At 36.8% G+C, this 13,351-nt stretch overlaps 1 protein-coding gene across 1 annotated transcript; it reads right to left on the bottom strand.

Annotated features, from left to right (window-relative positions):
- Positions 1 to 228: 228 nt before the first annotated feature.
- On the bottom strand, positions 229 to 13,335 carry itih6 (inter-alpha-trypsin inhibitor heavy chain family member 6). Its single transcript, XM_059527949.1, has 18 exons — positions 12,064 to 13,335; positions 10,812 to 10,847; positions 9,911 to 10,065; positions 7,450 to 7,560; positions 6,938 to 7,185; positions 6,672 to 6,841; positions 6,458 to 6,574; positions 6,196 to 6,367; positions 5,355 to 5,638; positions 3,592 to 4,798; positions 3,392 to 3,424; positions 2,021 to 2,038; positions 1,792 to 1,845; positions 1,675 to 1,695; positions 1,494 to 1,544; positions 1,256 to 1,369; positions 793 to 1,173; positions 229 to 678 (listed from the first exon to the last, which is right to left on the bottom strand). The coding sequence occupies exons 1-18, from the start codon at positions 12,154 to 12,156 to the stop codon at positions 413 to 415; spliced, it is 3,531 nt and encodes a 1,176-aa protein (XP_059383932.1). The 5' UTR covers positions 12,157 to 13,335; the 3' UTR covers positions 229 to 412.
- Between the last annotated feature and the right edge of the window lie 16 nt (positions 13,336 to 13,351).

The raw sequence follows: 13,351 nt of genomic DNA, 5'->3' as shown, positions 1-13,351 counted from the left end.
TTATAATCATTTTACACAATTACTGTATTATATTATATTAAATAAAGGCATATATAGAGATTTACTGATAAAAACACTGCAGCAAGATTTTTTTTTATGTTTTTGAAAGAAAACTTATGTTCACCAAGGAAACATAAAAAAAAAAAATATATATATATATATATATATATATATATATATATATATATATATATATATATATATATATATGTATGTATGTATGTTCAAATGCAAATATTTGAACCAATCAATGCTTCAGAATCATCCTTCAGTTCATCACAGCTTGTGTATATTCCTATTCTCTCCCCCATCAGTTGTTATTTCACTGTCAAATAGAAGAAGATTCAAGTTCCAGTGTCTTTTCTGTACCTTTTAGAACTCTGTAGTTGTGGAGACATGGTATGAAGGTTATCTACTGGCGATCCACAACATAGCTCTCATAAGAATTGCCCAGAAGTCTCTCTACATCCACCTTTGGCACCACCCAACATTGAGCTGAGTGCCGCTTCCTGGATGAGTCCTTCAGAATCTTGTCTTGTAGAGTGACAGGAAAATGCTCGTCTCCTTTCTTTAGCAAACCCATGGCCAGTGAAGTGTTCTTATTTGTTTGTGCATGATGGAAACCAGCCTGATCCCTTGAAACCCTTTTGACCTCCATAAAGGCATGTTGAAACTGGCCTGGAAATAAATACCCATACAAGAGCTTAAAAAAATGGCAAAATGTGGCTGAAAAACCATTTGACATCTCACTGAATAAGATTAAAAAAAAAAAAAAAAAAAAAAGTTACCTACCCAACAGCCCTTGTGTGAGATGAGAAAGCCCCTTTCCATCTGCAATATAGAAGCCCAGGTGCTCCATTTGGAAGTATTTGGGATGGGTGTAGTGATGGAAGAGAATGAGGAACTGCACACCAACCCTGAGCTCAATCCGACAGCTGTGGTGATCTTCAACCATAATTCTCATGCCATGCCGCTCCACAGAACCTCTCTGATTGGTGGGCAGCATCTCAATTTCCTTCCCATTCACTTTCACTTGTATGGAGTCCAGTGTTAATGTGATCATAATGGCACCTTTGGCTGCAGTGATAGAAATCCTGTCAAAGAAGGTACGAGTACGATTCTCCAGCCCCTCTTTAGAAGGAGCCAGCATTAAATGCCCATCCACAATAATGCCTAAAACAGGAACAAGAGACATCAATCATGTTAAAAGAGTATCTAAACAATAAGCTATACAGTGGATTTAAAACCGTAAAACCTTTGTCTGGGTCCACAAGAAGCCGTAGTACATCATCAGCCCTGCCATCGACGGTAAAACACAAGTTCTGATGGAGCTTTGGGAGCTGAACAACAAAATGTGGGTCTCCATCCACTTTCAGAGACACAAAATACTCTTATGTTAATGAGATTATAATCTTATATTTAACTTTAAATGTTCAAAAATATCTAAAGGAAAAACGGAATATTTCATAAGATATTCTGTCCTTGAGACATACCTGAGGAGGAGAACACTCTAACTGAACTTAAACTGGGTTGGTTATCTGGGTCTGTTGAAATTAAAGGAATACTGAAGTAAAATGTGCTTATTACAAGTTAATAAATGTAGTTGCACTGCATTTCTGAATGTTTTTTTTATTGCACAAACACCGATTATGAATTGATAAATGATGTGCTTACCAGACACTTCAGCATCAGAATCTGAAAGAAAAAGGAACAAATTCAAAAACTACATAATTCCTGGTAGCTTAAAAAAAAAAATAGACCAAGCTAAAATTTTTGATGTTTTTAACTCACATGACTCATAATGGATGTTGTAGTCATAGTCGTAGTCATGTGTTGTATCATAATCTACACACACACACACACACACACACACACACACACACACACACACACACACACACACACACACACACACACACACACACACACACGCAGCTGATTTGATTCATGTTTTGAAAGTTATTGTTTATATTTGGAATCATTATCAAACTGATTTAGCATTTGAAAATGTGTAACTTACCTTTAATAAGTTCAATATCTGTATAAAAGATTAAGACAAACAATCAAGGAAGATACAACTTAACCCTAATATCACCCTGGCCGTATGTGTCCACTCGGCTTTATGGCTGCAACTTTGTTTTTCTTCCTGTTAATAACATAAACCTGAATGTTTACCAACATTTTGGCACTCTCAGTATTTGCTCTGCTTTCATTTCCACAACAAGATGTGTTTTCATTTGACTGTAAGTGCACTGCAAAGTGGACTTCGGTGTGTATATTGCCATCTTAAGTGAGATTCTAATACTTCCTATGTACATGTTACGTTCGAAGGGCACAGCAAACAGAATACGAAATAAAGGGACATCAACACCTCACTTCAAAAGTAAGTGTAGAGGTAAATTTACCCACCAATCACTGCACATCACTCCAGTACTTAAATCAGCAATATCAAACGAATAGCAGTGCAATATGGCAGTATATTGGCACGGCTGTGATTCGGCCATAGGCAATCACAGCCATATCGCACAGCTAGGAATGTGATATCGCATTTATACAACAGTTCAACAGCACAAGTGCTTAAATACAAAAGACACAACATTCAGCATTAAAGTTACATAAATTATAAAGTGATAAGGTTTTCCCCTCAGCCAAAACTATTTGTTCTGGAACAAATAATAGATTAATGAGATCAAAGACTGTCTGTAAGATTTACCCAAAACAAATTAAATCTCATGTTTAACCACTATAGAGACATCAAAGCCAGTGGCAAATTCCAGATGAGTTGGGTGAGGTAAGGCGGCTCTTGGCAGGTTCATAAGCTCTAAACGGACGCTGACAAACTGGAGCACATATCTATGAAAATGTTGAAGAAAATATTTAAATAAATGTTATCTTTACTAACAAACTGCATATTTGAGGTCTACTCAAGTATGTTCTTGACTAAAAAACTCTTAAACCTACATTCAAAAACATTAAATTATAGTGTGAGAAATACTGCAAGTGGTGTGATACAAACGGTTGGAGCTCTGTTATCACTAGAATAATCGCACTCCTCTCGGCCAATCAGATTCGAGAACCAGAAAGAACTGTTGCATGAAGTAACATGAAAAGGAGTTTCCAGCGTTATTATTCAGTTTAATTAGTTCCAGGTATGGTTTGTACACAATTGTGCGCAAGACATGACAGATCAAACACACATTTTATCAAGTAAAGTGAACATAAACAGATGCCATTGGAAGAGAAGTGAAAACAGAGACTCTGTCAACTGGTATGTAGCTATAGAAAATTCATTGAAGATGAATGTTCAGAACTACTTAATTAATCTGCCCTAGTGGACACATACGGTGTCTAAACCAAAGAAGTAGAATGAAAATAAAATGGATTGCATTACCTTTCCTCTGAATCTGGATGGATGAGGACACATCTGATGGACAGAGAACAATGTAAAAATAGAGGACACAAAAATAACCGTTACATTCAATGGCACTTTGGTTATTCTATGTTATGTAACATTCAAAGAACAAAAAACTATTGAATATCTGCCAAATTGTGGCAAAAAATTTCAGCTGCTGTTCCTTAGAAGGAACTCACCCAGAAAACGAGAGGCTTCATACAGCTTCGGAGCATCAGTCATTCCTGGCATAGGCAGAAACGAAGGAGCCATCAGTGTGGCCACTTCCAGTTCATCCCGAATGTCTGAATTAGAATCTGTGGTAGATGCTGTAGCGGTTATTGTTTGTTTGCCCTGCTCAAGCGTTGTGAGTCCTGAGGTAGTAGAGTTCTCAACATCTGAGGAAGAGTCTTTCACCACAGGTGGTGCAGTTTTGACTAAGGTGGCTAGCGTTGTGCTTTTGACTGGTGGAGAGGAAGAAGTGGTTTTTGCTGTACTGACAGGTGTGTTGGAAATCTTAGCCAAGGCTGGTGTGGTTTTGATGGTGCTCGGAGGCGAGGAGGATGGCTTGCTGGAAAGTGGGGTAGAGGTGGCCTTAAGTGGTCCTGTAGTGGTCTTTTTAGGTGATGGAGGAGGAATTATTTTGTTAAGGGAAACAGAAGTGTTTGGAGGTTGACCTGTGGTGTGAAGCCCTGAGGGTGGTGGATGTGCTCGTACAGATTTGGTGACAGAAGGTTTGCTTGTTTTTGGAGGTGAGAGCGAGCTGGATTTTTTGTTTCCTGCTGCAGATGTGGATGATATTTTTGGTGCAGTGTGAGAGGTCATGTTTGTAGAACCCACTACGGTACTAGTTGACGTCTTGCTAGTAGTAGCCATGACAGAAGAGCTAATAGTGGGATCGGGTTCATCGATATCTGGTTTGATCACAACCAACGATGTGACCTGTGTTACAAAATTGTACTTCAGTGAAAGATTGGTGGCTTTATCTACAAGAAGTCGCTGTAGAAACACATCCGAGGTGTTAATTTTAGCCAAGAGCAACTCTTTGATTGTGAAATAAGCCCAGAGACGATGCACAAAGCTAGGAATGCCCTCCAGTGCCTGTGCACAGCCCAGAGACTGTTCTGTGCCATTTACAACTGCTTTGGTCAATGGTAGCTCATTCTCCACTCTGACTTTTTGCTTTGAATCATTTGCTGTTAGTGTAACCTTTAGATCCTGTACACCTGGCTTAAGGCGACCCGTGACTACCAATTCAGAGCCCTGGAAGTAGTTAGGGAACAGAGAGCGAGTGATATCATACACCTGATCATCTAGATAGGACAGCTGGATATCTGAAAGCAGAGGGCTAGCGACTTCATCATAGAAGCCTTTCAACTGGACAGCTGCATCATCGTCCTCATATACCTGAAAGACAACAAACAAATTATACATTATTCTTATTATACAGTTCCAGTCCTCAAACAGATTGGCCGAATGTCATTCCAGGAGCACTGAAATACAGTCCAACAGCATTGGGAATGTTTTGACTGTTTTTAATTGCTTAAAGAGATAGTTCACCCAAAAATGTCATCCTAGGTGTATATGAATTTCTTAATATTTCTTTTACAAATACAAATGGAGTTATATTAAAAAATAATCCTGGCTTTATCTTACATTTACCCCCAAAACGATGTGAAGTACTTTTTATGATTGATGGATACACTTTCTTGGGCTTCAAAATCTCAACCAACAATCACTGCTATGATAAAGCTTGGAAGAGCCAGGACATTTTTGTAATATAACTCCAACTGTATTCATCTGAAAGAAGAATATACACCTATGAATGGCTTGAGGGGGAGTAAATCATGGGGTAGTTTTAATTTTTGGGTGAACTATTCCTTTAATTGAATGTGTGTGTTCCAGGAATACTGAAGACTCTTTCTTTTTTCTTGTATAGGCATACTCATAGAAGGTCACTTACCATCCGAGCCACACCCCGGTTCTCCAATGCCAGCCTTCTCAACATTGGAAAATCAGCATCATCTCCAAAGGCCAGGCCAAATAATGAAGCTAAACCCAAAGCATTCTGTGCATTGTGCAGAATCACATCTGGTTCTGTCTCCCCAATAGTGGCTTCGCCATCAGTTAGGAAGATGATCATGGGAACACGGTGAGATGAAGGCACACGACCAGTGGATGAAGACGAGTGTGCAGATGGATTTAGCAAGTGGGCCGCAGACAGTAGAGCTGCATTGATGTTTGTCCCTGGTGTAAGGAAAAAAAATTACAGTATTTTTTGCATAACTGAATCTCCACTGTGGCTGTTTAATCTCAAGATTCATAGCAACATAAAATGCATAAAAACATTTCCAGTCCGAATTGATTGTGATGGGATAAAATACAGTGTACCACAAAATAAGGGCAAAAACATGTCTTTCTATTGATTAAAAAAAAAAAAAAAAACAGCATGTAGGAAAATATGATTCACAAACACTGTCATCCTTTGATAAGTGTTAAAAAAAAAGAACTATGGGTTACTAGTTTGAATCAGTCACTGAACTCAATTAGTTAATTAGCGTTTCCTGAATCACTAAATCAATCTGACTCACTTACTGAACATCAAGTTATCATTAATAGATGTCTATCTTGAAATGAAGCAAATGTAATTAAGGTTTATGAAACTATATATATAATGCTTATGCAAAAATTATAATTATATATGTAAATTAAATATGTAAATAAATCAAAAATCGAAATTCTGCAGGAAACAATGTTTTATTTTGAATAATAAAAATACTTCAAGATACAGAAGAAACACCTACAGCCTTCTGCGATTATTTTCCTGACAAATTCCTTAGCATCCCGCACGTTTTGTCGAGTGGCCCGCACAGTGCGGCCTTTCTTCCAGGTGTGGACCTTATCTGAGAAAGTGATGAGATTGAAGTAATCTCCCTCACGTAGGTCACTCAGTATGGTGGTCATTGCTGCCTTTGTCTGATGTAAAAAACAGTGGAGAAATACATTGTTCATTGTTCTTTATCTCCTTCTCAATAAGTTGTGGTGTTGAGATGGCTAACATGCTACCTGCTTAATTTTTGTGCCAATCATAGAGCCGCTGATGTCAATGACAAAGATGACATCTTTAGGAACTACAGGAAGCCCTCGAGGTGCAAAGTAATGAACAAAGTAGCCATCATCAACCTGGAGTAGAAAAAACAAAACAAGAGAAAACATTACAGTGCTACACCAGGACCACTGCTATTCTGGTATCACCAATCAGATGCATTAGTATGAAGACCTGGATGTCCCCCATGGGGTCTTTGAGCTCTACGTCATACTGAATGACGAAGTCTGCATTGAGACCTCTGGGGGAGATGTTCTTCTGTTGCTGTATGGTGGGAGTATAGTGCACATGTGCGCAGTAAGGATTCTGCTCGACCTTGGTTGGAGGAGGAGGATCTGCATCCACTGAAAGATCAGTGAAAAGATGATTAACCATGTATTTTGTGATTGTTTGTTCTAAAGCACTGATATGACAGAAGTGGTTCTTTTAGTGTACTGTACCTTGAGCATTGCTGGTTAGCAGTCGACTGGTTCGCAGTGGCAAGGCTCTGATAAAGCTGATGCCTGTCCGCTCTGATATGCTGACGTCCAGAGAGAAGTTCTGCACAGGTTGGCCAGGCCGTAGACCCAAAGACAGCTCATAACGGCTGAGACGTCGTGATAACAGCTCCTCATAAGTCAGTGAGAATGAGACGTGAGCTCCAGGAGGCACGTTGACTGCTACACGGAACTTCTCTATCTCACGTTCCCTTTGCAATACAATAGAAGTTAATCAGGTTCCAGGTTCGGATTTTGATTTCTTTAAGGATAATTCAACAAAAATATTTATTGTTCAAAACATCTGCAAGTGTATGGGGGAAAACTATAGGGATTTTGTCAACACATTAAATTCCAAAACAGCATGTTTGTTGGGTCAAAAGTGAAGAGTGCAATTTTAAGTGGATGGCTGCACACTGGGATTCTGCCAAAAGCAGGTCCTAGTGGAGAAGGTATTAAACAAAATTTGGACTGACTTGGTAGCAACAAGTCCTGCCGTTTTCCCCTGCTTCTTAGCGGTATCATAGATCTTCCTGGCATCAGTTCTCCTCTTCACCTGAGCCACATACACCTTACCATTTGAGGTGCTGGATATAAAGAAATCAAAGCAGAAAACATGAATATTTTGATATTCACACAGTCATACAGTCTAGTTCAAAATCTGTGATATGTTGGTGGCAAAACTACTTCACACTGGTTTATAAACATCCTATCCTAGCTTTTTTGTGTGTGTGCAGTCACTTTTTTGTCTGTGCACTTTAGTTTTTGTTGTCACCTTAATGTAAATCTTCAGGAAAACATTTTTGTTCAAAAGACCTTGAACGGTGCATTTTTTTATTTTTTGCCATTGCGTTTTGTATTTCTTAATTTAAACTCATGAAAACAAGTGGAAACAGATCGCAGCGAAAATAAAAACCATAATCACTATGAAACTCTCGCAATCACGTAGTAATTCCAAAATCCCCTTAATGCTCAGTTCAGGAGCATTTCCCCTGCATAAACGCGAAGGAGTTCACCCACACGGCTATCCATACTCTCTTTATGTCTTTACATGAGGGTCAAGCTTAGAAAATGCTAAAGTAAGGTCAACCCCTATAAGCAAATATATTTAAATAAAAGTCAACAAGAACCAACCAAAATAAACCAACAGCCTTGAAAAAGAGCTTGTTTGAATAAGAGCAGGGTGAATGGACAGTTTAAAGCACAGTGGAAAATGAGGCGCCTGTATGTATGTGTGGCACTGAGAGGTCTGGGATGGCTGTGCATGTGACACTGTGAACACAGAGCTCTCAGTCACGGTTTATCAAATGCTACTGCATGAAAGAAACACTTTTGCTGCAGTTATTTGAAAGAATACAGAACCTGATGGAAGTGTCTGTCTGTATTTGTGTGATTCTTTGAGGGTGTATATACATCTGTAATGTACATTGAAACTTGAAGCCCTGCTTTGTTGATGGATACATGTGTGCATTCTTCACGCATGTGTGTGTATTTATATGCACATAAATGTGTGAGCATGTGTACCTTGGCCGTGTGCCTTGGTAAACTCTGCTGGGTAAAAGGGAGAGTGAACAGAGCCAGTTCTCGTCATTTCTCTATTAGCTTTCTGAGTTTTCTTGACAAAGCCTGCTATTCATCTGGCCTGAACGGTCTTTACTTTTGACCCACGTCCGTTTCCAAATCCTGCCCCTCTGTGCTTTATCAAGCTGTTATGGAGCCTTATTTGTGGGAAATTATATTTCGCATTTCTGGATAAGAGGTTTACAGAACTTTTATTCAGGTCAACAAATATGATTGCTAGGTCCTTTTTGTTCGGGTTTTTTTTTTCTTTTCTTTTTTTTTTTTTTTACCCCCATTCCAGTGTCCTTTTCTATTTTTTCTTCATTTGTGCAAAAAAAAAAAAAAATTATACAGCTGATAGAATAGAATTAAGTGAAAGTTACATGGACAGTTCACCTAAAAATTATTCATAATTCACTTTCATGTGGGTCCCAAACTGGTATGACTTGACTTTCTTTCTTATGTATAACACAAAAGTAGAAATTCTAAATAATGTGTTGGTCGCTGTATTCCATGCGATTACAATCAGTGGGTGTGAAGCTTTCAAGCTTCAAAAAGGATGCAAAAGCACCTTAAAATATGATAAAAAGTGGTCTATATGACTATTTACAAGCCATTCAAAAGCTCTGAGTGACAATCAGACCGTATTTAAATCGCCATTCAGTTGATATCTTCCCATTCTTTGAGATTATAACTCAAGAACAGCTGAACCTGGATCAGTGAGATGAACAGATCACTTCAATTTATGAATGAATGAATCATTCAAGGTTTATGACCCAAATCAGCTGAATCATTGACTTAAACTAAAAAAAAAAAAAAAGATTTGTTCAGAGTACATTGGACATTGCTACTTTTCTCATGAATGTGCCAAGGATTTTTGTCTCAAATATAAGTGTGCTTGTCACACAAAAAGCTTTCATATGGTTCCAGAAGATTTAGAAAATAGTGTCACTTTTATGATTCTTTTTGTGTAATTTTGACAGCTTAAAAGTTACCATTCATGTAACTACCTTGAATAGTTCGACTGGGGTAAATAAAAATGTCTCTCACATTTATTAGAAGAACAGAGAATTAAGTCATTTTTGAAACAGCATGTGGGTAAGTAAATGATAATATATCTTTAACATTTAAGTGAAGTAATCTTATTTTTATTTATTATTTCTGTAAATTAAATCTGAGCATGAACAAATCCCTTTTGATCACAAAGCACTTCTTTCCACATGAACAAATCATTAGTACAGTTATAAACCTGCTGTGTCTATTCAGAGAAAACTTCAAACTTAAGCCAAGCGATACTCAGTTTAATTGCAATTTCACTGTTTTTAAAATGATTTGACAGCCAGAATGACAAAGACTGTGGTGTAATTTTTGACTCACATGGTAAAGTTGGAAATAAACGCAGATGAAGATAAATCCACCTCAAAGGCAGCCTCTTTAGTAATGTGGAGTTGGTTCCATATGATGCTTTCTACTGTGGTTACAGCATAGCGAGACACTACAGAACATCGCACATGGTAATCTGTCACCGTCAGCTGTGCACAACAAACACCAGAATAATACATTAATATGGCAAGCAACATTATTTATTTTTGAAATCTTTACATTTTCTTAATTTCAGCTATATATATAAAAAGCTGTGCACATGAACATTTTCAGGCTTGCTAGGAAATTTGCTGAAAAAAAAAACAAGCATTTAAAACATGACAGGAATTTATTGAAAAATTTGTATAATTAGAATATTAATTTTGATTTCTCAGGACTGATGGTCACATCTCAATCAGTTTACTTGAATCTGATTCAGACCACATTGATCTGGCTACAGAAAAGCCAGTCTATCTGAGCACTCTTTCATGCACTGCATGCAACAGCATATGCTCAAAGAAGCAGTGTATATAATTTAAAGACAAGATTAAGTGATGGAAACAAACATTAACTCAATTAGCCAGATCTACAAATGAAAAACTATGAAGACTAAAAGATTGGGTCTGAATGTCTAACAGCAAATATTTAAGATTATAGAATGTCAAAAAAAAAAAAAAACAACTTCAAGTATAATTTCAACATTATCATTTAAGTTTGCTTCTGCTTTGCTCTGTCTCCATTATTCTCATGTGTTTTTATACAAATAAACATCTGGTTTCTAAGGCATCAAATTCATGTTTGTGCATATTTTTTTAAATGAAAAGAAACCCATGGGTCCAAAGGCTAGAACACTATTTGGTGCTTTATGGCATTTCACAAACCAAAGCAAAAACATAGCTTTTTTTGTCATACTTACTGCTGGTTTTGCTGTTGAGGTCTGACGTCTCAGTCTCTATAAAGTATAAAATAATATGTGAGGCCTAGTTATTTTTCTTGATAGCTCCCATCCAGTGTATAAGAAACTTTTACATTACAGTCAGTAAAAGTATGTCAGATAAAAATATCTACAAATAATAATTCCAGATAGCAGTAATATAAATATAACCATCACAAAACTAACCGAATTCCTTAGTGCCACTCACCTTTACATGCATACAAACTTCGTATTATTCATATAAACTTAATTTCTAATACATTACAAACCACAAATTACCTTTGAAGTAAATATAGTTTGAAATACTCCCAGTATTCTCAGATGCCAGTGGTTTGGTTTTGAGCTTACATTGAAATAGACTGAATCAAAGTTATTCATGAACGGGTGGAAATGGAACTAAATGTCAGTACTGTACACACAAGGCCACTGGAGGATTTACACATAATTCACTGCTGTGCCAATATATTACACAAACGAAAAGCTAAATATGGAAAAAAGCGTCTTTGCTACTATAAATTTCCAGAGCACTCTTTAAACGAATCTGCTGTGACACAGGTTTATTAAATCAAATTTTGATATAATAAAAAACCTGCTAAATAATTATGAAATAAAAGTCTGTTAATAGGCATAATATGTGAATACAGTAATCATAAAAGGACAACTCCTGAATGTTATCCTTCCTTTTCTTTAGGTTTTCCTTATTTGACAAAAAAGCCCAGAAGGAATGCACTAAGAAATTCGTACAATTTAACAATTTAACTATCTCACATAATTTGGAACTTAGTGGGAATCTTTATTACAAGGGTTTAAGATTCCAGTGCAATGCACAATGAAAACTATAAGAACACACAATGTTGCTAACAATAAGACTACTACGATTACCAACAGTATTGTGAACATATAAATGTTATTTAGTCAACCTCCCTTCGGTTCTCTTAAACCATTCAAATACAACATAAAAATGTTGTACAAATTGACAAACAATATACAATTCTAAAAAGGAAACAACACTCCACTGGTACAGAAATTCTTAAATGCTGTATGAATCTTTACTGTTCGTTTTCGCGCGTCTATGACGAGGCGAAGTTTCGTGTTTGTGTCGCACAAAATACTATCGTTCACTCAAGACAAACTTCACATTTTACTTATCAAACGAAAATGTCACTGAACAATAGGGCAAATCGTGTTTAAGTAAAAAATTATGAACAATAACGCTATTACCAATTAGACATACCTGTAGAGGAACTGACTGCGCACATCCAAAAGGAACAACATTAAGTAGGATGAAAAAGACAGTGTGGATAGTCAAATCCAGTTTAACATCCATGCTTGCAGATTGTGTGGGAGAGCCAAAACCACTGTTGCCCGTAAGGCGAGTGCGTAACGTCTTCCACTAACTTCACATTTTAAGGCAAAAAGTTGTTTGTAAAAGGGGCAGTATTGCCCCCTCCCCTCCAAACTGATCCCAAAAATGATACTGAAGCCACGATAATGCCATAAGAGACATGGATGCTCATTTAGACTGGAAAAATAACTTGGTTATAATGACAAATGAGTTTCAATCATGCACAGGTATTTGTGGGTTTCAAGGGGAGCATTTTCACATGTGCATACTGGAAATTTCGCAGAGCCTCGCCACGATTTTGGGGGGCACGAAAAAAAAAATACCACACAAACCATTAACCCGTGAATGTCTAAAATTCCGTAGATTGCTGCCAGAAGCCTTTCAGTCGTCACAAAATTGTTCTTAAAGCGCATTACTGTCACCATATTTGAAGTATTTGGATACTGTATGTTTACTCCACAAGTCTCAAGTTACGTAGGAGAAGGTTTTTGGACAGGCGCTCGTGAACAAAAAAATAATAATAATTGTGAGGAGTAAATGGGCTTGAGAATGGTCTTGTGTGATATTGTGACGAATATAGATTTATTTGGTTGCTGTCCATGGTACTGTTAACTAACTGAATCGTCTTTTGATTCCTGTACTTTACGAATGCATAAAAGGGTATAATTGCCCAAATCTTTGAACACAATATAAAAATTAATAAAACAAAGACTATGTGTTTCACACATTAGGGGTTTAACCTGTTCTAACTAAACATTTTAAACTAGTTAAAAAAAAGAGGTAAAATTATCTTTAGTTGGAACATCAATTTCAACTAAAAACATTAGGCCAATGCAACCATATTATCAACAAAGTACAAACATACTTAATTTTCACAGTATAGTTTGAGAAACTAAAGGACAGTTCAAAAGTCTGAGAGCTCCAATGAAATGGCAAAAAAAAAAAAGTCGTCTTTTCCAATTGAATACATCAATATAATTTGTATGGAAAATTCATATCAACCATAACATTTGACATGTTACATTAACATTGTTCATTAACATTTGAGTGAAGAGTTGATTTGGAAATAAAAAAAAAAAATTACATTACATTTTTTGAGAATAAAAAAAATAACTGATGGGTTCTCAGACTTTTGGATCTCACTTTTGTGTTTGCAGACCTTTCTTAATGGAAACAT

Source organism: Carassius carassius, chromosome 37 (genome assembly GCF_963082965.1).
Source record: "Carassius carassius chromosome 37, fCarCar2.1, whole genome shotgun sequence".
Lineage (NCBI taxonomy): Eukaryota > Metazoa > Chordata > Actinopteri > Cypriniformes > Cyprinidae > Carassius > Carassius carassius.
This window is presented reverse-complemented; position numbering and strand designations above follow the sequence as displayed.